At 36.1% G+C, this 24,750-nt stretch overlaps 1 protein-coding gene across 2 annotated transcripts in view; it reads left to right on the top strand.

Annotated features, from left to right (window-relative positions):
* The window catches only part of Rad23b (RAD23 nucleotide excision repair protein B), a 42,908-nt gene that overhangs the window by 2,760 nt on the left and 15,398 nt on the right, over window positions 1–24,750 (top strand). For both annotated transcript variants that reach the window (XM_087183593.1, XM_004848165.4), the window contains 4 exons: window positions 10,215–10,296; window positions 12,283–12,362; window positions 15,692–15,960; window positions 22,296–22,351. In XM_087183593.1, the coding sequence (XP_087039719.1) occupies window positions 10,215–10,296; window positions 12,283–12,362; window positions 15,692–15,960; window positions 22,296–22,351 (487 nt within the window). The remainder of the gene's footprint in view (window positions 1–10,214; window positions 10,297–12,282; window positions 12,363–15,691; window positions 15,961–22,295; window positions 22,352–24,750) is intronic.

The following is a 24,750-nucleotide window of genomic DNA, read 5'->3' as shown; positions in this document are numbered from 1 at the left end:
CTGTGCTTTAGAATTCACTAGAAAAGAAACAATGAAAATAATATTAATGATGTTTGAATCTTAAGTGTGCTGTTTCTTATTTGTTGTGAAACTGTGTAACTGTGGACATTAACAATATGTCTAAATTAAGAGGATGCTAGAGACTGCTGCTAAAGCAGTGTTCTATATACAGTGGACCCTTGGGTTACAACTAGATTTTGAGTTTTGACTTATGAATAAAGTCTTGAGTTACAACCCACATTCCAGCTGCTTGTACTTCCAGATGGTCTCAGATGTAGACTTAACCCTTAAAATGTTCTGGAAGGAACATTACAACATCCTTTCCTGTATGGCGTCAATTGAGAAATCCTGGGCCAGTCTTAAGAACATGAATTGTTAACCCTTTTACAAGGAGAAAGACTTTGAAGGCTGTGTAGAGGAGCCTGGGCCTTCACTTGACCAATTTGAGTTACAACCAGCCCTTGGGAACAAATTGAGTTCCTAAGTCAAGAGTCCACTGTACAGTATTTGCTAGCTAGCCATCATTTATGAATGATTTGTTGGGGTTTATTGTATTTTCAATATATTCATGCTAGATACGGTGCCTTGTAATAGAAGTTGAGTAGTGAATACATTAAAATATACAACAGATAAAATTAAGAGTTTTTTGAGTATTGATAGAATAAATACAGGAGAAACTGGAAAATCTGCCTTAGTTTCTGCTAGACTTTTATGGAAGTTTTGGGGGAAAGGGGTGCTGAGGACTGAACCCAGGAGCACACTACCACTGAGCTATATCTCCAACCCTTTTTATTTTTTATTTTGAGACAGAGTCTTGCTAAATTGGTGAAGTAGAACTCAAAACTTGTGATCCTCCTCCCTCAACCTCCCAAGTGTTGGGACTACAGGCAAGCACTCCTGTGCCTGACTTCTCCTAGACCTTTGCTCTTTAGATGCCTAGCACATAGTGGGCATTTAATAAAGATCTTTCAAATGCATTGAATTCATTCTGTGGTGAACATCCTTCAGTGTAGTGTGCTTGTGTGTTTTGATTAATTTAACACATTATTTATTGAGTACTTATTGGATATCAGGTTATACAGTCACTGCTCATACATTTTAGTGGGCTAAAACAATTTAAAAAATTTAAATAACTAGGTAATGGTATGTGAGACCTAGAAAACTGAATAGGACAGGGTGATGTGATAGTGCTTAACTGGGTTGCTACTTTTAAATTGACTAGTCACAGAAGGCCTTTTTAATAAGGTGACATTTAAGCTGAGATCTGAATAAATGAGCACTCAGAGATGAGGAGTGTTTTCTGTAGGGATATAGTAGGGCAAAGACCTTTAATAGTTTGTTTTGGGAATCAAACCCCCCAAAAAAGGGCCTCTGTTGCTGAGATAAATGGGGAGGAGATTAAACAAGTGGCCAAACTGTGTAGGGTGTTGTAGACTAGGTTTTTCCAGGTAAAAATGGGAAGCTTTTGTAAGCAAGGGAGAAATGTTTAATTTATGATTTTTTTTTTAAAGGTTACTTTGGTGGTGTATGGAGAATGGATAGTAGGGTGGGCAAAAAGGAAAGCAGAGAGAACAATTAATTATGAGGCTTGCGGATAGTTTTAAGCAATTGCAACTTAGACCAGAGTGGTGACTGTGGAGATGGAATTGGGATTTGCTTTGAGTTGTAGAATTGAGGATTTTTTGATAGATTGATGTGAGAGGAATTGAGTTAAAATTACACCTGGATTTTGATTATGTAAATTTTGTCTAACACTTGGGTTCTTTCCTGAGCTGTGAAAAGTTGAGAAAGGAGCAATGTTAGGGGTTGGGGTGGGAACTCAAGATTTAAGTTTAAGGTGCTTATTGAACATTCAGGTAGAGGTAATACATGTTATGGGTCTGGATTACAGAGAAAAGTCAGGGCTGAAGACAGTGACATGGAAATAACTAGCATGTATTGATTTTAATTCATAGGATGAGATGAGATTTCCCCCAGTTTTTTCAGTGCCTATTTCCAGAATTGTAATATAATCTGGTGTAATCTTAGTATTGATGCAGTGAAACTTTTTCATTTAAACACTAGTTTTTCCTTAAGTTAAATAATTTGGATTTGCTATAGTAAAGCAAAAAAGTGAAAAGCATGCCACTAGTTGAGTAACCACTGTAGACTTTATCCTTCAGATCCTTTTAAAAAGTATGTATCTACATGTAATACATAAACTTAAGCATACTTAATTTTTTTTATTGGTAACTGTTTAACGCTGGCTTCCCTTATGTATTTCATTCATTCATTAATATTGTATAGTATTCAAATGAATAGTTGTGAAGTAATTACCAGTTCACTTTGATGGATGTTTGGATTTGTTTCAATTTTTAGTATTAAGAACAGTGACATAGTGCATATACTACGTAAGTATGGAATTTATGGATCAAAGGCAAACATTGCCTTAAAAATGCCTGAATCAGCTCACAAGTATTAGGTTTTTTTCCCACAAATAATAATACTCCTGTGAGTAAGTAGCAAGGATTCCTATTCAATCAGTCTGCTTCCGGAGCCTGTGTACTTAAACTTTCCATTTCATGTGCCTTAGTATCCCCATCAGAAATTAAGGATTTTACCAAGCTAGGTTCTAGTTACCTATTACTATGTGACAAGTTACCTCTAAACATTATTTCATGGTTTCAGTGAGTCAGTAATTCAGGGGCAGCTTAGGATGGGTCTTATTCAGTGTCTCGTAAAGTTGCATTAAGAGCTCAAAGCACCTGTGACTGGAGGATTCCCTTCAAGAGTGAGTTCCTTTCATGAGTAGCAACTTGATATTGCCCAGAAACATCGATTGCTCCCCACATAGGCCTTTCTCAGGCTGCTTGAGTCTTCTCCTAACATGGCAGCTCTTTTTTCCCAGTTTCTCCTAATGAGTGATCTGTAAGAACAAGGCTTTTATGTAAATCATCCTTGGAACTCAGGATCTTTCTCTTTGGCAATTCTTGTTCTTTTAGCAGTCTTTTTTTTTTTTTTGAGACAGGGTCTTGCTGTATATTTCAGGCTGGCCTCAAACTCACAGCGGTCCTCCTGCCTCAGCCTCCTGAGTACTGGGATTACAGGTGCGCGCCACCATGCATGCCTGGCCAGTCTTTTTTTTTTTTTTTTTTTTTGGTACCACCAGGAATCCAACTCAGAACCTTGCACTTGCCAGGCAGGTATGGCGCCACTGAGCTACATCCCCAGCCCTTGCCAGTCCTTTTTTTAATGTAACTATAGTTCAGTGTAGACAGGAGTCATTGGTCATTGAGAGCCATCTTGGAGGCTGACATGAATTTAAATGGCTAATCAGGCCATGTTTATAGCGGCCCAAGTTGTAATAGCTAAAACTTGGAAACAGACCAAGTGCCCATCAACTGGAGACTGCATAAAGATATGGGGTTTTTAAATAAAATGGAGTACTACTCAGCCATAAAAAATGAGAAATTAGAGACATTTATAGCTAAGTGGATGCACATTGAGGCCACACTCTTAAGTGAAATAAATAGGACACACATGTGTAAATACCGAATAGTTTTTCTGGGGTAAAAAACTAAAAGTGTAAATAAGGATCAAAATGTATAATTGATATTGTGAAATAGGAAGAAAAGGTCTTAAGGAGTGGGGGAAGTGGGAGGGGTAGGGGAAAGAAAAGAAGGGAAAAGGAAAAAAATGGAAACAAAGTCTTTGTAAATAGGGAAGGGTGCAGAGGGTGAAGGGAGGGCAGGGGAATGGGGAAAAAATAAGACCCAAAATACATCATGTAAAGGCACAAGATCCCAATGAGGAATGTAACTACTGTGTACCTAAATGTACCAGTAAAGTTAATGGGAAATAAATAAATAAAATGGTTAATCATGGTCATTCCTTAGTATGCATAGATACTTGGTTTCAGGACATTCCCCTGGAACAAAAATCCTCAGATACTCAAGTCTCTTATATAGAATGGTGCAGTATAACGTATGTATATCCTCCCATATACTTTAAATCTTTGGATTATAATACCTAATATGATATGATACAAATGCTGTTTAAATAATAGCTATACTACATTTAGGGAATAATGATGTGAAAATTTTTTTTTCTTTTTCTGGTATCTTTGATCATGATCAATTGAATCTTCAGATGTGGAATGCACATGGCTGAATGTATTGTGCGGCTCTTAGTATGGCTGGACCTTGGCCAGCACATAGCACAGTTTACTGGTTCATTCAGCCCTCTCCTTCAGGGCTACAAAGCTTACAAGCTCCTTTTTACTAGACACATAGTTACAACAGTAATAAGAGACAGCAGGGTTACAAAGGAAAGATACACTGTAACATTAGATGACTTTTGGGACTATTGACCTACTCAATAAGCAGTAGTCCTAGATATTTTATACAAAGTACTGTAAGAATACTGATGTGGGCTGGGGATTTAGCTCTGGTTCCGGCGCCTCCCTCGCAGGCACAAGGTCCTGAGTTCAATCCTCAGTACCAAAAAAAAAACAAACCCAACTAACCATTGACTTTTCTGTTCAAGATAATAAATTCCTTTAAAAAAACAAAAGAAAGAATACTGATGTGGCAGCACATACTACCATCATGGGAATATTACAGGGTATTATTTTGATATCTTGAACATAAAACCTAAATTTGTTGAACAGAAATGATGACAGATGTATTATTAGGTGACTTTGTTCTTGGAAAACATATCACTGTGTACTTATACAAGCCTAGGTGGTATAGGTCAGTCATCAGTGTGGCCTCGCGTATGCTAATTGCTGCTTGCGTGCTATACTGTTTCTACTTTCTTATTAAATAGAACTCAATCTAAAATAATGATTAAAAGTATAATAACAGTTGTTTAGAAACATAATTCTATGTGCGGACTTTCATGGCAGCATAGATATTTTTACACCTTCCTTACCACAAACACTCGGATTGCACTACAACAGTGTTATGATGACTATGTTGTCACTAAGTGATAAGATTTGTTCAGCTTCATTATAATGTATGAGACCATCATCATATATGCCATCCATTGTTAACCAAAACATTGGCCTGACTGGCATGGGTGCTGTTGGCCTAAACTATAGTAGTGCCATGGAAATGCACTATAATATTCAGATTAGGAAATTAATTACACAGTAAGTTTAGCTCTGTGTTGGTACTTTTAAATACTATATTATGATTACCTCCCTTTGGGGAGGGATAAAAGCCATGGTGTGTTTAATATTTGTTTTAAAATATGTAACTTCATAAGAGAGAAATGTATGATTAGAAAAATGTTCAATTAAGCATTAGCTGTGCTTTGTCTGTAGTTGAGTTGATAAACTCACATTCTTTAGGGTGAAATAAACAAGGTGAAAGTTCACTCCTAAAATAACCGATGCTGAGCATGGTGGCACAGTACTCAGCAGGCTGGGGCAGGAGGATCATAAGTTCGAGTCTAGCCTGAGTTTCACAGCAAGTTCAAGGCCAGCCTGGAGTACATAATGAGACCTTATATGCCTCGCCGAAAGTACACTTGTTATTTAGTTGAATCACAGTTTATAGTTTTACATCCATCCTGTTGAGATGATTTACCTGATGAGTGGGAGTGGCACAGGGCTTCCTCTAGTTAGAAGACTTACAACTATATCCACTACAGGTCCTAACTTTAGAAGCCATGTGCAAAGTTGCTGCCTCTTCCTTAAACCATGCAAAAATAACAGTCCCTTTTTTTTTAAAGCTGTTTTAAAGTATGCTTCATTTGGTTGGGTTAAGAGAGAGTTAAGCAAACTAGTCTAGAAATGCATCATGCAAATACATTATGATTGCAATACCTGTGGGATACCACTGAAGATATCCAGTAGAGAATTGAGTGTGCATACTTGAAGGTCAGAGAGATGGAGACCTGGGCTACAAATACAGATAATTTCTAGATAGCTATTAAAAGTAAATGTAGATATGATGGGCTGTCCTAGAAATCTGTAGAAGAAAAAAAGTACTGGGCCTAACCCTACGTAAAACTCAAGGAGATAGCCACCAACAAGGATTTCACGATGGAGGAGTGACAAGAGTTAAGAAAACTAGAAAAGTATAATATGAAGGCTAGAAGGTTGCACTATGAAAAGGAGGGACAAGTGAGCTCTGTCAGATGTGATAGGATAAGATAGGAAAGGATTAAGAAGTGTCTGATGATGGTAGTGCAGAATTCAGTGATGTTAATGAAAGCAGTCTTAATTGAATTGTGAGAGTAGGCACTACTAGAGAAAATAAGCATGAAAATGAGAATAAAGTCCATGTTCATCAGCACTGTATTGGACACTTTTGAGTAATAGGTGTATGGTTGCAAGTAAGTGAAGACAATGTATGTGTTTAATTTTTTGAAGAATACTTGGGCCTAAGGGGAGGAGAATATAGCTAGGAGGAGACAAGGGATAATGAAACATTTGTCTCTCACATCCTGTTTTATATAAAATAGAAAGTGGACGTTTACAGATATGGGGAAAAGTATTGGTCATGAGATTTGAAAAAGAGGGTTAACCAGAGGAACAGAGGATTGAGTGTAGTATATCTTTGTTTCTTCAGTAGCATTTGGAAGACTGAATATAAATTTGAATAGGTAGATCATCAGTTACATAAAAGGTTGAGTGAGATTTGTTAACTAAGTGAAGTATGACATGACACTGCAGTGGTTAAATACTGACAGAAATTGAGTCGTATTGGTCTGAGTAGGGAATTTTGCCTGACAAGAGCAGCAGAAACACAAGGCAATCTGTAAGATGAGAAAGAAGGTGATAAAAGGAACTGCAGTGTTAACTGGAGTAGAGCAGTAGGGAAAATTCGAAGTACAATAGAGACCCAGAACCAGAATATCAAGAGGTTCAGGATGAAGTATAGTGAAAAGTTGTTGAGAGCTGATAGTACTATGAGATTAATTGATTGGTCACATAATTTCATCAATAGAGCAGTTTTTGGATGATAAAATTCAGCCTGTTGGAAGTAAAGCTCATTTTCATATTGAGGTGAAAGAACAATGCCAAAATTTTGGACATGTCATTGAGCTTGTTTAAAAGTCTAGTTCACTTACTTTCTTCAGTAAATCACCAGAAGTGGTATTCTTCTGAATGCTCCCCTTTAAAATTTCTGAGGTATTTTGGCATATTACCATCAAATTTTAATCATCTGATATTCCCATTCTGAGAGTGTATCTCCTCGTACTTGTCAGCCCCCAAAATTGTTCAAAACAATCTTTTAGTCTAACTGTATATTGGATTAATGATATGTGGCATCAAATTTGATTTTGGTTATTAATGTGGTTGAACTTTGCTTTTATTTGTTTCCATTTTTTTGGTACCAGGAATCAAACTCGGATCCTTGCACTTGTGAGGCAGGCAGCGGAACCACTGAGCTAAATCCCCGGCCCTGAACTTTGCTTTTTATTGACTGTGTTAATTGTGCATTACCTGCCTGTTTTTTATTTTCTTTTTTTTTTTTCTGGTACCGGGGATCAAACTTGGGTCCTTGTGCTTGTGCAGCAGGCAGCGAAACCACTGAGCTAAACCCCCAGCCTCTTTTATTTTCTTTTGTGCCTTTTTAAATTGATTTGCATTTTCTTTTTATTATGTATCTTGTTTTTTCTTACATTGTAGCTTGGCTTATTAAATAATGAACATGCTTAGGGATAGTCTGTGATTAATTCTTTAGCCAACTCATGTAGGTACAGAATTCTCATTATTAGTTATATTCTTTAATCCCAGGTTTGATTTCTTTGAAGTAGACATTATTTAGTACTAAATGATAAGGGCTTTTTTTTTTTTTTTTTTGGTCCTACTTAATTTATGGGAATGTTCTTCTTGCTCCTTCATCTCTTTTTTTCTTTACTAACCAAGCTAATGCTTGTTATTTAGGCTTTCTGAAATAATCAGATATTCTTTGTTATCTAAATTTTTAAAAATAAATATTCTATTGATATTGGAAAAAGGTATATTCTTAGATGACTGTATTTAATTAAATCTGTCTTAATTGCCTCACTCATTCTGACTTGTCAAGAATAAGATTACTCCTGTTTCATTCTTTTATTTTTTGTTTCAAATATTTTTTCCTTCACAAGTATGTGTTATATTCATTTATTCATTCAGCACATTATAATTGAGTGCTCACTATATAGTAACCACTGTACTGTTCTGAGAATTCGGTTCCCTCATGGTAAGACATGTTGTCTGCAGTTTGTGGTTTTCACCAAGTAATCATGCTTGCAAGTACTAGGTCTCTTTTCAACCTCTATAACAAAAAAGATTGAAAGGAAATTTGCCATTCACTGCTGCTGCTTCTGGCTGGGCACTGCCATCATTTAGTTGACTTGGGGCAAGTCATTTGGCATGTCGGGTAGCAGTTCTCAAATGTCTTGTCTTCAAGATTTCTTTGCACTTAAAAAGTTATTAGAGGACCTTAAAATAACTTGTGTTTATGTGCTTATATTTATTGATATATATCATATTAGAGATTAAAATTGAGAACATTTAAATGCTAGTTTTAAAATAAGTTATTAAACATTTTAATTAATATTTCATGAAAAATACTTTCCAAAGTAACAATAAAGCATTGAGAAGATTAACACTTTTAAATTTTTTGCAAATCTGATGGTTGGATTCTATTTATAAAGTCTCTGAGAAAAGATAATAATGATTTTTTTGTGTGTGATAATGATTTTTGACTTTGCAGCTCTACTTCAGAGGGTCTTAAGGCAAGGCTGAATCAGTATTTGAAGAAGTTGTGGGCTTTTTTTTTTTACATCTGAACCATACCTAGCTTAAAGTTTTACTAATAGGAAAATAACATAGTATACTGGAGGAAAACATAGTTTATATTCTGAATTAACAGTTGTTGAGATGATTTTTGAGCTATTTTTTTAAAGTATGTATGTTAGGCTTCATTTGAAATAGTGGGAAATAGTGTGTTGAAAGTTCTGTGATGCTAGAGAACATTAGAATAGCAATGATGCTGCTGACCTATTTTAGAAAGATCAAGTTAGCAAGGGTGACTTATATGTTATTTACAAAATGCTCTAAAGTTTGGAGCCAGGGATAATTTGCGTTTCCAGCCACCACTGAGAAGTAGTATGATAGGGGTACATGATTTGTCCTCTTTATTCATCATCCTATAAAATTTGAGTGGAGGATATCGCCATTAGTCCCAGAGTTTTAAAGGGTTGTATGGAATTTTTTATGTTAATGTATTTGAAGCTAAATAAAGATTCTTTCATTTTGAAAATAGACACCATCACTTTTTAATTTTACAGAAGAAACTATCTTTATATCCCTCTCTGTCAGGTGGTTTTTCACATAAAGCTTGGGGTGGTCGATTTAGACAATTTTCAGTATTCTGGAAAATTGAAGGAAAAGCAATTTCTCCCTTGATTCTTGTGCCTTTAAGGTAATGTACCTCCATCAATGTAAGTTAATAATGTAGCTCCTTGCCTTTTTTACTCCTGTGACTCCCTTTCTTGTCAACTTAAGAACTTCACTAGGCTTATTTTCTAAATTCTTGGAATGCACCTATTTGTCATATAATGTTAGGAATTAAAGAGACTCTAAAAGTCAGTCTCCTATTTAGGTGAGAATGATGGTGGGAGAAGCCAAGATACTTTTTAAAAATTACTCACGTAGTCCAGTGATTCATAGCCTTGGCTAAGCTTTGGAAACACCTGTAACGCTTTTTTCAAATGTACCATGGTCCAGCCTCCCTTTCCCTCACCTTCTCCCAAATTAGGTTTTTATTTGATCTTTCTGAAACCACATAGGTGATTATAGTAAAACATTGCAGCACTTTAAAAAGTCAATCATTTGGCGCTTAACATTCATGTTTAGCCTTTAACATTGAAGTATTCTTATTACTGTACATGAGACTATTTCTTAGATCTTTTAGGTTGGAAAGCTTTATTTTCTTGTGGGAAATAAGTAACTTCATGGGAAATGGGACCTTTTGATTTTGAAAACTTTATTTTAAATTAACTTATGCAGTCAACTTTAGTTTTCAGAGTCTTATGTGTAATAGATGGTGTTAAAGTTTATAGGTTTAGTTTATAGTTTATAGTTGGGGATATATTGAAAGAAGTGATCGTTGGGTTTTGGGAAGCATTAATAATTGTATTAAAATTTTATCTTCCATTATTTATTTGAAATTTGGATTGTCATTTTTGGTTTAGGCTTTTATTTTTTAAAAAAATCTTTATTTTTCCTATAGGTGAAAGCACTGAAAGAGAAGATTGAATCTGAAAAAGGGAAAGATGCCTTCCCAGTAGCAGGTCAAAAATTAATTTATGCAGGTATGAATTCATTTTTCCATGTCTTACTCATAGTGACATTTTTGAGTTTTAGGAATGTTATGTTCCAAATTATAGTATATTCAAATTGATTCTGTCAGAAGCATATAGATAATAGCAGTGAAAGAGTAGTCATTTGAAAATGATATTAATATTCAGTCTTCTCTTTATTCACATTTGCTCCATATATTTTTCCATCAAACATTGTTAGTTTTATTTTCTTTTGTAATCATTCTATAATTGGCTTTTATGTTTTTAATGAAACTGTGTATCTTGATTTTATTAATCTAATGAATTAGGACCAAATAGTGATTTTATTAATGTGCTTAAAATAAAATTTAATAGTTTTTTTTTTTTGAGACAAGGTCTCACTATGTATAGTTCAGGCTGGCCTTGAACTTGTGATGATCCTCTTAGCTCAGCCTCCCAAGTGCCAAATACCTGTTTTTATTTTTTATTTATTTATTTTTTGGCACCAGGGATCGAACTCAGGACCATGCACTTGCAAGGCAGGCAGCAGAACCACTGAGCTAAATCCCTGGCTCTAAATACCTATTTTTAAATAAACTATTAAAATTGACTAAAGTATACAGAAAGTCTTTTAGGTCAAGACACTATATAAATAAGTGACAGGAGTCAGGGTAAAGGATTATATATTATATAAAGAGTTCTTACAAATCAATAAGGAAAAGATGACCCAGGCAAAAGCACCTAATGATGGGAACAGGAAATCAGGAAGTTGCAAATTTTATTATCCTTACTGGTAACCAGGAAAGGCTTGTTCTAAAATAGACTCAGTATCCAAATTTAATAAAGAAAATTCTCATTGTTCTTCAGAAGTACTGAGCACTATCCATGTAGATACCAGGAAGGTGAGTCTTTAATTGCCTGCACATTCTTGCCCTCTGGATCCAAGATTTTGTAGTACTTCTCTAACTGAGGCAGTTTAGAGATAATGCTAGCTCCATGATCTAACCCTACTGTTTTTATAGGTTAGGATTCAGAATCCTAATGAGGCAGCTATAAAATTACAATTTACGATGCCTGTAGCCTGTTCTTTAATTCTTACATAGAATAGAGATAGAGATTCTATACTTTCTGGTTTAATGCTTATAGCTTGTGGTGCAAATAACTTTTTAAAAATGGAAAAATGAGGACTAGGGATATAACTCAGTGGTGGAGCCCTTGCCTAGCATGTGTGAGGCCCTGGGTTCCATTCCTAGGGCCGAAGGTAAGAAATTTTTTAAAAAAGGAAAACTGCAGCCGGGCATGGTGGCACCCACCTGTTATCCCAGCACTCAGGAGGCTGAGGTAGGAGAATCACTGCGAGTCTGAGGCCAGCCTGAACTATACAGTGAGACCCTGTCTCAAAAAAAAGGGAAAACTGTTAAAACCTCCAAGATGTCCTGACTATAGTATCTGGCCTTCAGCTGACTGCAGTCTTATTATGCACCCTGCTTGTGCTTTATCGAGATCTATACCACCTTCCCTTTTTCTGTATACCATGTCATTTTTAGAAATGTTTTTGCAGTATCCCACTTTCATACCATTGGAATATTGCTGATTAGTCCAGTACCTGGTATTTCAGGAAAAGGAAGTTTGTTGCTATCCCCTTCCTCCTATCAGGAAAGAATGTAGGTCATTTCCCAAGCTATATCTGGGCAGTCACAATATTGGATTTTCTTTGTCTTCAAGAGCCCCACTTTCTCAGGATCGATTTCATATTTCCTTGCCCAGCAAGTCTTTTATATCACTAATACATTTTTTAAAATTGCTTGACATTCTATATACAGGAGATACATTTGGCATCTTTTAGTCACATATTTATGTGTTTGTCTTTATTTTGGTTGACTAGTTAATGTTTTACTTGGGAAAATAATAATAGTTAATATCAGTGCTTAATTGATAGAAAGTTGTTTTGACTCCATTTATGTGTAAGACCAAGATTATGGTACCTTAAATAACATTTTTTTCCTTTGACTATATTAGGTAAAATCCTCAATGATGACACTGCTCTCAAAGAGTATAAAATTGATGAGAAAAACTTTGTGGTGGTTATGGTGACAAAAGTAAGTTTCAGCTTCATTCTGTGTATCTTTATGCGTGTGAGTCTTAGAAAAAAATGATCCGAGCTTTATCTAAACTAAAACAATTGAAATACAAAAAAATAATGTTAAAATTGGTTTTACTCGGATAGTTAAATACTGTGATTATTTCAAAATATGATGAGCAGTAGCAGGGATGCAGCCCACTGGTGTAGTACTTGTCTAGCATGAGTGAAGCCCTGGGTTTGATCCCCAGCATTTTAAAAAATAAAATTGTGCTTAGCAACTGAATAAACATCTTTTATTCTGTACCTTTTAATAAGGGTGCTTTAAAAGGGTTGGATATGTACTAAACTGGACAAACTCTTCCAGGCAGAAAAGGTGTGATATGTAAGCACATTATTTCAGTGATATATCTTTGTAAAGAAATAGTGGAATGATTTTTGTAATGAAGTTTGAACAGGAATTTTTTTGTGATTTATTGGACTGAATTTATTTGGGATTATTTATAAAAGTGAAATTTTTCTCTAAAGAGAAATCATGGATTCTTTGAGAGACCGTTAACTTACTTGCTTATTTAAATACTTTTTAAAATTAAGGCTGCATAATCATGCAGTGGAGAGTTAAGACAAATGTAGAAGTTGTGCTGCTCATGACCTTAATTTTTAGGATTGAATTGTTATATAATGGGAAGGAGCAGTGCTACTAGTAGTTTTATATTACAGTGAAACACCTGAGATATCTACTTTATAAGAAAAAGAAGTTCATTAGCTCAGCATTTTAGAAGCTGGAAATCCAAACAATACGGTTCAGGCTCTGGTAACAGTCCCTCTTAGGGAGAAATCGTGGGAGAAACTCTTCGGGAGAAAACATGTATTTTTCTATATTCCACCCATGTGTAGTCTCTCCTCACCTCATAATCAGAATTCAGTCATGGGGGTTCTACCCTAATGATGTAGCCTAATCACTTTTCACGAGTCCCACCTTTAAGCTCCGTGATCAGATTAAGTTTCCACTCTCTTACTGCCATTAATTTAAGACTTTTAAGGATTAATAAACTGCATGAGTTGGTTGGAGGAGAGTACAAACCATAGCAAGCAGTGTTACTTAGAGCAATAATTGAAAACAGTTTATCCAAGACCACAAGTGGAATAAATGTGAGGGTTTTATTTTCAAAGTCACAAAGTAATTGATAGTAGTTGAAAATAATTTTAATTACTGTAAACTGAGAAACAAAAGTGTTGAATATGAAATTTTTTAAATCAAATTAGGACTAAAATGATTTTACTGTATTTAAGCATCAAGTGTGCAGCCTAGCAGCGTGTAGTGCTATGCAAGTATCACCATCTTCTAGCTCCACAACTTGTATTTTCCCAAATTGAAACTCTCCTCCACTAAATATTGACTCTTCATTCCTCTTCTGTTATTCCTAAGCAACTACCATTCTACTTTCTATCTTCCTTCTTTTACTCTAGGTTCCTCATATAAGTGAACTCATATGGGAAGTAATTGTCCTTTTGTGCCTGACTTATTTCACTTAGCATAATATCTTCAAGGCTCATCTGTGCTGTAGCATATATCACAGTTTCATTCCTTTTTAAAGCTGAATAATATTTTTTCTTACTAGTTTTATGCATATTAAGGATAAATGAGATAATCATATATTTGGGTATAATTACTGCTGACATAATCCTTTCATAGTACAGTAACCTTGATGATTCAGAATGTAAGAATTAAGCAGGAAAGATCTCAAAATAATGTGCAAGTCTTTGAGGAGTAGATACTTAGAGCCTATTATAGTACATACAATTCTGATAATATTCACACTTGCTTTAGCATGAAGTTAAGAAAACAGGCCAGCTATTAGAAGAGAAAGAATGTTCCTATAGTTCAGTACTATGGAAGCAATCAGAAGACCTTATTAAGAAGAAAAGAATAAGTTGTTTAGATCAAAAGCAAGAAGAGAAATTTCAAAAAGCAGAGGGGCTTGGTACTATTTAGGATAAGGTTCAAATAGGTCTTTTTAGAGAGAGTCCTTGAAGGCATGGTCTGTTATAATCTGTTGACTATAAATAATTAAGGAAAATGTTAAATGGATATAATAGATTTTAAATTATTTTTATTCAGATTATTACAGTATTTTGGTATGTAAAAATAAAAATCTTCATCTTTGAGAAGTTCTAATTAATCCAGAATTTCATTACCTAAGGATTTCATCTCGCTGGAGTTTTAGAACATTAGTAATCTTTATCATATTAGCAGTTAAAGTTACAGAGCTAATCACAAGACTCCTAGAACAAGAAAAGGAGGTAGTAGATGCTGCTAGTATTTTTTAAAAGCCTCCTTTTCCATTTGTTTGTTTGGGACAGGATCTCACCTTGAGCATGTTGCTATCCTCAGACTCCTGATTGCTGGGATATCTGGCCTGCTCCACTATACCTGGCTTCTTCATCCTTGCCCTAGCCACTCTTCTCCAGTGTACTGTTAGCTTACATCAAACAAGACAGAGGCATCTTCTTGCTTTTACAGTTTGTTGATTTATTCTTGTGGCAAGTTATGCTGTATTTTAATTACAACAAAAGAATCAACTTTTTCATAGGAAATTTATAAACTAAAGAGAGCAATTTTGGGGGGCAGGTTTCTTGTTTGTAGGGTGGTGTTTGTTGAGACATGTAGTTCAGACTGGCCTTGAACTCACTATGTGGTCAATTATAGGCATGCACCACCAAGGAATAGTAGTGAATGTTGATAGGTTTCAAGAGAAGGGTAAAACTCTCATAGTATGATTTTGTTTTTTTTCCTTTGTGGGAATCTTTTTTGTCTGTTTACATACATATCTCAAGATATTATTAACCTTTTTGTAGTTACACTTACTAGTTATAGTTAGTATCGGGTTTTTTTCCCTAAAATGCAGCAGAATATTTGACATTTTCATTAATATTTATACTTTCATTTCTAGAAGATTATACTTTCATTTCAAGAAAATTATTTTGGTAATGCTTTTAAATGGCACTAAAGTTATGATCAGGGTACATAAATGTTTTCAGGAAAATTATGTGGATTTTAAAATAGTGCTTTCTTTGAGTTCTTTTTCATATTAACTTGATATGTAGGCTGTATTTGTTGGCTTAGAGCCAGTTGTGGTGGGTAGTTAAGGTAACAGAAATGCTCTTAAGAACTTAGACGATAAAGTGATTCAGTTCGTTAATATTGGTCAATTATGTCATTTTACAAAATTACGTTCAAGTTATAAGTGTATTACTGTTGTGTTTGAAGAACCCTGTAACAATAGTCTAATTGAGGATCACATAATGTATTTTATTAGAATTATTTTGCTTTTTTAATGCACTTAGCCCAAAGCAGTGACCACACCAGCACCAGCTACAACGCAGCAGTCAAGTCCTGCCAGCACGACCACCGTTAGTTCCTCCTCAGCAACAGCTGTGGCTCAGGCACCAACCCCTGCCCCTGCTTTGGCTCCTACTTCTGCACCTGCGTCCATCGCTCCAGCAGTGACGACAGTGTCTTCTGAACCAGCACCCGCTAGTGCAGCTCAGCAGGAGAAGCCTTCAGAGAAGCCAGCAGAAACACCAGTGGCTAGCAGCCCTGCATCAACTGACAAGTAAGAATTGGATTTTAGGGAACTGCATCTCTGCATAGGTGCACAACAAGAACGTGTGCATGTGCGGTTCTTTAAATTAGTGTGTCTTTGCAGTACACAGTGCTGACATCCATCATGGGGACTCTGCATATGTACCTAACACATCTTAATTCCTTTTTTTTCCTTTTGATCCCTTTCTTCTCCCCTATCTCCACCCTTTTTTCCTCCACGTTTGCAATAGCTCTATTTCCGTGGGTTTTGGGGGGGGGGTTCTCTAAATACCTTTTCCTTTACCCTAATCTCTTGTTCCCCTTCCCATTTGGAAAATTCTCCCTGCTTACTAATATCATCCATTTTGGTCCATATTTATACTTTGGATTTCTCACACAAGAGAAACTGGTATTTAAACTTGTGTGTCCGATTAATTTCATTTAAGATTATAGTCTCAAGGTGCATCCATTTACTTAAAATTGCCTCAAGTTTATCCTTCTTTATGGCAGAGTAGTACTCCATTGTATATAAATACCACATTTTCTTTATCCATTTATTTATTGATGGACATATGGGCTGTTTCCAAGATTTAACTACCATACTACCATAAATTGTGTTGCTATAAAGATGGGCATGCATGTATCACTGTGGTATGATTGTAACTCTTTCCAGAAGATACTGCATGTATTTATTTTGAATATTTTGATCAAACTGACTTCCTATCAAAGTTTTTCTAAACTTTGAACTCTGATTAATCCATATTATTATGTCTATTTTGATAGTTTACTATAGGTAATATATACATTCCCATCCATAATCCAGATTTTCACATTCTGTTGTTGTTTTTAATGGAGGAAAAGAGAACCATTCATTTTGAGTAGAAATGTTAGAAAATACAAATGATCAAAAAGAACAAGAATTATACGAGTGCTGCCTCATTTTTTTATATTTGCCTTATATTTCTGGTTATTGTATGTGTGTTAAGCATCCTTCCACATCAGTTAATATTTCCAGTAGCTGAATAGCATTGTTTGGTTCTGACATTTGTTAGTTCATATAACCTTAGAGAAGTAATTGACACCATTGGATTTTTTCCTTAGGACCTGTCTCATACAGTCATTATAAAGGTTAAATAATGTGTCACGTAGTACTTAAGGTAACACATGATGCACAGTAGCTGCTAAGAATCAGAAGTTGTAGGGGCTGGGGATTTAGCTCAGTGGTTTCACTGCCTGCTGCGCAAGCGCAAGAAACCAAGTTCGATCCCCGGTACCACTAAAGAAGAAAAAAAAAGAATCAGAAGTTGTAGATATTTACCTAACACTTTTTGTTGAACCTGTGGGTTGTTGGAATTTTTTACTATTTTGTCTCTATTTTTGTTAACCCACATGAAGCTAAGCCTTTGTCTCTGGAGTTCTGCAAAAAAAAAAAAAGAAAAAGAAAAATGCTGAGATATTTGAAGCAAGAAATAATTTCTTGAGGGAAGTTCACAGATTATTGATCAGTGATTTGTGTGCATGTGTCATCCTTAAATGTTAACAAAATGACCCTAGCTAGTGCTTTAGTCAGGATTATCTTGGCTGGAAATCCCTGCTTTACCTAGGAGCCTGCTTTACCATTTCACTGCCACTCCAGCCATTTGTTTTGGGATTTAGTTCAACTCAGGACCTCAGTGGCAATATTAAATGAATTTGGAATCAACCAGACACAATGGAAAACTTGAGTGACTAGAAGTGTTTGCTGACATGGAAAGTGTTTATGATACATACAGCAGTGATTAGAAAGAATATATAGTTGTGTACCTTTATGGGGGGAGGTGTTCCAAGATGTCCTGTGGGTGCCTGAAAACATGCAAAGTACTGAACCCTACCCTATGTACTCTGTTGTTTCCTACACATAGATATGCCTGTGATGGTGTTTAATTTATAAATTACGCATAATAGATTAGTGACAACTAATAAAATTTACCTCTGAATGTAGTTGCTCTTAGACTGTCTCATAGTAGTATAGGCTTTGGCACCTTGTGCGTCTGATGTTTTTTCACTCTATTAAATGAGCTTTCACCTTACCAATTAAAAGAAGCACTCACAGTGTCCCTTTGGGGTATTAAATTTGCCAATATCATTATTCTTGCACTTTGGGGGTATTAAATAAAACAGATTACTAGAACACAAGCCCTGTGATACCTTGACAGTTGGTCTGATATCTGAAACTAAGTGACAACGGGCATAAACAGCTTGGGTGTCCTGGACAAAGAATGGTTTACATCCCAAGTGGGACAGTTCAAGACCAGCACAAAATTTTGCTGTCCCACTCAGAATGGTACATAATTTAAAACTTTATTTTTCCCCTAAGTGTGCCTTCTGTGTCTGACCCAGTATCCTATGTTTGGAGTCATCTGGTTCATTGCTGAGAAGACAGCACAGGTTCAGGGAATGTATTTTCCCTGTGCTTGTCTAAAACACTTTGCTTTTGGCATTCTGTGACACTTGCCTAACTTGAGCTCTCTCTCCATGTACATCTAGAAATGCATTCAGCTCTCTTACTTAATAGATCATCCAGAGTCAGGTTAAGCTGTTATATCAAACGGCTGTTGATCAAGTTTGTAAGAAAAGAAGTTTACAAATTTAACAAATTAGTTCCCCACGTCATTTAAATACTGTAAACTGGATGAAATGTCTTGAGTCAGTATAGTATGTCTTTTCCAAATTGCTTTAATCTCCTTAAAAAAACTCACAGCCTGTGTGCTTGTAACAATTTAAATTTATTATTTCCACAAGCATAATTTACCTATTCTAGAGTCAGGTTTACCTTTTCATATCTGCAGATGGTTGTAAAAGTGAGTTGCTAGTCAGTGATCCAGGAAGTGTACACTAGAGTCCCCTACTTAATTGACCTTTGTACACCAACTGCTTATGCTTATTTCTCAAAATTATACATCTGAGGGAAGGATGATATAGGAAAGGAAAGACGAGAAAAGCTCGGAATAAAAACTGTAAATGTGCTCAGTTTCTTCATGTATGCTGTACAAACTTACTGGATAATTATCATGAGCTACCCTGGCATAAGTATATGAGTTTGCCAGATGTGAGGGAAGTCTGGCTGTGACATCTTTCACCCCATTGATCACCAGGGTCGATTTGCCTGGCTGAGTGGGTGTCCCCTCCCTCCTTCACTGCTCCATGTGCATTGTTCCCAAAGCTGTGCAATCAGTCAAAGAGAACAACCACCCCCAATAGAGGAGGACCATTTCTTTGGTCAAGGGTATACGAGTAGCTGCGCTCCCCTGCTAGAACCTCCAGGCTCTCAAGAAGTTTGTCTATCACCACTGGCCTGACATTTTATTACTAGGGATATTTTAAAAGTCACTCATCATGCAGATTCTATTTCTTGATATCTACCTTAGAGAAACTGTACTTGTGCATGAGGACTGTATTGTTTATACTTGAGGACATTCAGATCCACCTAAATACCCAAGAGGAAGGGAATGACTTGACTTGTGGTTTATTCATAACTAGAGAACAGTGCTGCTCAAAGTGTGCCAGTCCATAGGCAGCTTTAACATTTCTAGGAGTTTGTTAGAAATGAATTGTTAGGCATCACCCCAGACTTCTGAATCAGAATTATCTGGGGGTAAATCACAAATATCTGTATTTTAACAAGCTTTAGGGTTGCTGAAGTTTGAGAAACTTTTATGTCTTAATTACTTTGTCACCACTGAGACACAGTACCCAACATCCAAAACTTAAAGGAGGGAAGGTTTATTGGCTCAATCCATAGTCAGGTGGCTCTGAGGGAAGGTGGCATGTTAGAGGAGAAACAGCTCATGCCATAGTGGCAGGAAGCAGAGTGCCAGGTTGGGGCGGGGGGTGGGTAGACTCTTCACGCCACACCTGCAGTGATCCACCTCCTCTAACCAGGCTTCACCTCCCAACGTCACATTTAGCTATAAGCCCATTAGTGGACTAATGAGTATTGTGCCCCCATGATTCTATCGCCTCCCCAAAGCCCCACCCATGAGGACATGAGGCTTTGGGGGAACATCTAGATACAAGCCTAACACTTGATAACTGATGCTACAGATCATTTAAAGTATGTGGTATATAAACATATTAAGTGAATGTGATTTTTGAGGTTTTTTATTTAGTATAAAAAGCAGGTTACAGAACAATATAGGCAGTAACCATAGGCCCCCCAAAAAGCTCTGAAACAACACTGTATGTTTTCCATGGATATTCCTGTTAATGTGTAGGGGAAAGGTTACAAAGGTCTGGCGCACATTAACTGATGGTTGTATTTTCTCTGGTTGGGGAGGGGAGAAGTGGTGAGGCTGAATGAAGCTTAAAGGATAGTGGTTAAAGTGTACCTTCTACCTTTAATGCTTTAAAAGGTATTTTTAAAGCAGTGTGTGAGAATAATGCAAATTATTCTGAAGGCTGTTAGGACTAAATAATAAAATATATTGTACATGATAATAATTAAAACAGTTTGGAAGAAAGATTGCTCAGTGGAATAGACAGTAATCTAAAAATAGAACCAAAAGTGAACTTTTAAGTAAAAATGTAATTTCAGACAATTGAGAAAATGTTCTTGGGATAAATGCCTCACCATCTGAAAGGATCAGATCCTTTGTATTGTACATGCGTAAAAATAAATTCTACATAGATAAATATTTAATGTAAAAGATGAAACCATAGACTACTGAAGAAAAAGGGAAAAACAAGAATAAAAGTTGGAAACCAGAGTACACATTCCTTAGTAACACCTTGATTTAAAAATTAAGCACCGGGCCAGGGGTTTAGTTCAGTGGTTCCTCCGCCTGCCTCGAAGGCGCAAGGACCCGAGTTCTATCCCTGGTACCAAAAAAAAAAAAAAAAAAATTAAGCACCTTGATTTTAAAAAAAATTAAGATGTGTTACGTACATGTACCAGCTCTCCATGATGAATGTAATCACTATGTACTGAAAATGTACTAATAAAAATAGTTTTTAAAAATTAAAATAACCATGCAAAAGCAAGACACTAGTCATTCTTTAAAATAGAAACTGGTTAATTTAATGATTGTCTTTGGAGAAGTGGTCTTGGGCTGAAAAATTATTTAGCTTTTATACATATTCTTTTTGAAACTTACTTTCTCCACATCTAGTGAAGATATTTTTACTATTTCCGTTAGTGAAGAAACTTAAAATATACCAAAGGATTATTTTAATCACTATGATAATTTGGGTGTCATGATGCCAGGTACTTTCCTGAGCATCTTACTAGCAGTAAACCCTGCCCAAAATTCTTTGAATTGATGAAGAAACTGAGGCTAGAAAGTTTGAGTTCAAATATGAATTCCCTAGCTCTTGCTGTGCTACAGAATCCTCTCTCAGAACTGAAGTATATGTTTCCCCCCTTTACTATCACCTATTAATTTTATAAAATATTGGGTTTTCTTACATATGTTTTATTCATACTTACACCCCCATACCCTCTCATATACCCCTACTCCCCCTATAATGAGTTGTTTTGTTATTGTTTTAAGAATTGAAATGAGGAGTCAGGTGTGGTGGCCCACATCTGTAATCCCAGCACTCTGGGAGGCTGAGGCTGGAAGATCTGTGAGTTTGAGGCCAGTCTGGGATATATAGCAAGACTCTGTCTCAAAAAACATTAACAAATATTAGAATGGGGGTCTGCATGTGTGTGTGTCTCTGTATGCATCCGTGTATACATACGCGCTGATTTAAACTTCTAACTCCTACCTTTGCCACTTTTGTAAACTTCAGTTTCTCTGGCCATCTCTTCAAGCTCTCAAAATTTCATCTGCTTTGTTACGCTAAACTTACCTGTGATTCCCCAAGAATAACTTAGTCTTTTTAAATTGGTTTCGTGTAGGTTAGATCTTGGAGTTCTCCCACATCTGCCTTTTTTGTATATGCTATATTTCTTGACTTGAATCCCTTATTCAAACTTACCTATAAAACCTTGCTATGTAAAGACTTCTACCCAAATTTGGCTTCTACATGTGCTCTTTAGTCATAAATGGATTTCAACATTTCTTCTATTATTTGACTTATTCATTATTTTAATTGTGCATTATCTTTTTCATATTTTTTAAATAGAGTAAACTGTGTGGACATTTAAAATGATGGGTTCTCAGAATAGAAGGAATATTAAGATTGAAAATTCATTCCAAGCCATAAATGTTATGTGACGCAACATGTACATGTTATATAGTCTGAGCGTGACTGTTTAAATACAGTATCCAGACTTCTATTTAAAGTTAAAAATCTTTTTTATGAGTTGGGTAGTTACTAAACTAATACAAATTAAATTTTACATGCTTTTTGAAATGTGATTTTTCTAAAAACCTTTTCCAGTACATCAGGAGATTCTTCTCGGTCAAACCTTTTTGAAGATGCAACAAGTGCACTTGGTAAGTATGTACTTTATCTTCTGTTTAACTTACTGGTGATGGGAAAGAAGTTTATATTTCAGTTTTTTAGAGCACAATAATGTGTTAGTATTCCTGGTTACTTATAATTGAGGTGTAAAACAATTTGGGTAACCAATGGTGTTAGTGAAAACATAGATATTTTATATATGTAAATGTGATCTTGACAAGGTTTAATATGTGTATAGGTTTATTTTGAAATGTCTTTGAAAGACTGCACAATTTCTGTCCTCGCACTTCATGTTTATTCACCTCTAGGTTCCCAGTTTGATGACCCTACAGGTTTCCATCTACATTTTTTTATTCGTATTGGCTTGTAGCAAAATGCCTCCTTAGCCCAGATTTTAATTTTACTAGCTAAATAAAGCATTTCCCTCTTCCTTCACCCTTAATCTGTCAAAATTATCTTTTTCCTTGCCCATTGTAACTCTCTGGTACAATTCCTACAGATTATTAATTTTTTGGCCAGCAGCCCCATTCCTGTTCTTTGGTTCAGTGGATAGAAGGCTGGGGAAAGATGAGCTCAGCAGCATCAATAGAGTATGGGCTCCTGCAACAGCGGGGTTTTCTACAACAGTAGCATCTGAAAGGCTGTGGAGTAGGTCCTCTGACCTAACTGGACTTGAGTTCCCTGATCCCCTCATTTTTATGGAGTATGTTCTATAGTGTCAAAATAAGTTACACACTCTAACCCTGAGTACATCAAACCCAGGTTTTCATCTTGAAGGAATTAACTGAGGCTGCTCTGCCACCAAATACTGTATCAGTTAGCATCCAGTCAGGAAAACAAGTCGCTGTACTTGAAACAAAAAGGCTTACCCTTAGAATATTAGTTACAAAGGTATTGGAAGGGCTAGGAAAGAGGGTTCCCTGGAGAATAGTCAACCCTTCTGTAGCTTCAGAGCTGGAGCCAGCTAGCACTTACCTTAATGCTGCTGAAGTCTGGCTGACTACACCTAAGCCTCTGGAAGTGATGTCTTTCTTTTATATCTTCATGTCTTTTAGAGTACCCCTTCTCAACTTTGTGGTACAGAGATTCTTTGTTCTCTAATCTTTTATTTACCTGATTTCTGTGTTGATTCTCTGCCTCTTTCAACTTGCCTTCTGTAACTTTTGACACCTCTCTTCCTGATCTGTAGCCCAAATCATTCTTTTCAGGCTTTCTAGTTAATTCTGTTTACCTCACCTTAGTGGTTCTGCTCTAGGCTAAAGTTCAAAGTTTAAACTTTGGGAATGGCCAGTACTGTGTATTTACTCTATGGATTTGGAAGTCGCAGGCTTTCTGGTGTACAGTTTAAACAATTAAGTCAGAGCTCCCAGACTTAGTTGTTGAAACTGCCAACCAGAAAGCCTGCAATTTCCACAAACATCTTAGATTTCAGATTGACTCAACTTTCTGTTCCTCATCTGATTATTTGTTCCCTTACTTGCTTGTATCATCATCCTCCCTTAGCCTAGACATTAGTGTTATCCTTGGCCCGCTGCCCCTCTTGGCCCAGTGAGTCTGATTGATTCCCTTTCCTAAAGTCTTTGGAATATTTGTTTTCATTGCCATTCAGTTACCTTACTTCAGGTGTTACCTCAGTTTTGCAATATCCTCTTCCATCTGGTCTCTTCCTGCCAGAGTGGACTTGTAAAAGGCAAATCTGATGGGCTCATTGTTACTTCAGATGAGTACAGAACTCATTCTTAAAAGGTTCTTCCCCACCACCTCAGCTTTATTAGCTCTGTCTCTTGTCTGTTCTCCCAAGTTTTTCTACAAGTCATTTGTCCTTATAGTTTTAGGATCTAAAAAGTATCAGACCGCTTAAAGACATTTCTTTTTCTGTTTTTGTAATTTGAATACTTAGGAAACAATTTTAGGAGGCATGGCATGGTGATTCGGGTGTGCGTTGTCTGAGCTCTGACAGCCTGTGTGTTCTGTTTTGGCACTTACTAGTCCTTGATACCATGTTCACATTACTGATCTCTAACCTTACCCTCAGATTAAAAAGATGAATATAAACCTTCTTGGGGTTATCATGAAAACTAAATCAGATGGCACTATGTTAAAATAGTACAGTTCTTCTACAGCTCTCAGTTGTTTGTATTGATGCCTGTTTCTTTTATCTGAGAAGTAGGTGATTGGCTTTGTACTTGAACTACATCAGTGGATAATTAAGAAAATAACTACCAAGTGATTTATGGGATGGGAAAAGAAAGGTCATATATTAGCTTTTTTCTGTTATAATGAGATATCTGATGCTGGATACCTTTTAAAGTAAAGAGGCTTTTTAGTATAGTTCTGGAAATACAAGCAGTGGCTGTGCTCTGTGAAGGCCTCTTAAAATTTACCCTGTGTGAGAGGGAGAGGCCATATGGTGACACAACTTGCTCTTTAG

The sequence above is a fragment of the Heterocephalus glaber genome, unplaced genomic scaffold (genome assembly GCF_053883595.1).
Source record: "Heterocephalus glaber isolate CG9 unplaced genomic scaffold, H.glaber_assembly_v1.0 deba00001481, whole genome shotgun sequence".
NCBI classification, from domain to species: domain Eukaryota; kingdom Metazoa; phylum Chordata; class Mammalia; order Rodentia; family Bathyergidae; genus Heterocephalus; species Heterocephalus glaber.
This window is presented reverse-complemented; position numbering and strand designations above follow the sequence as displayed.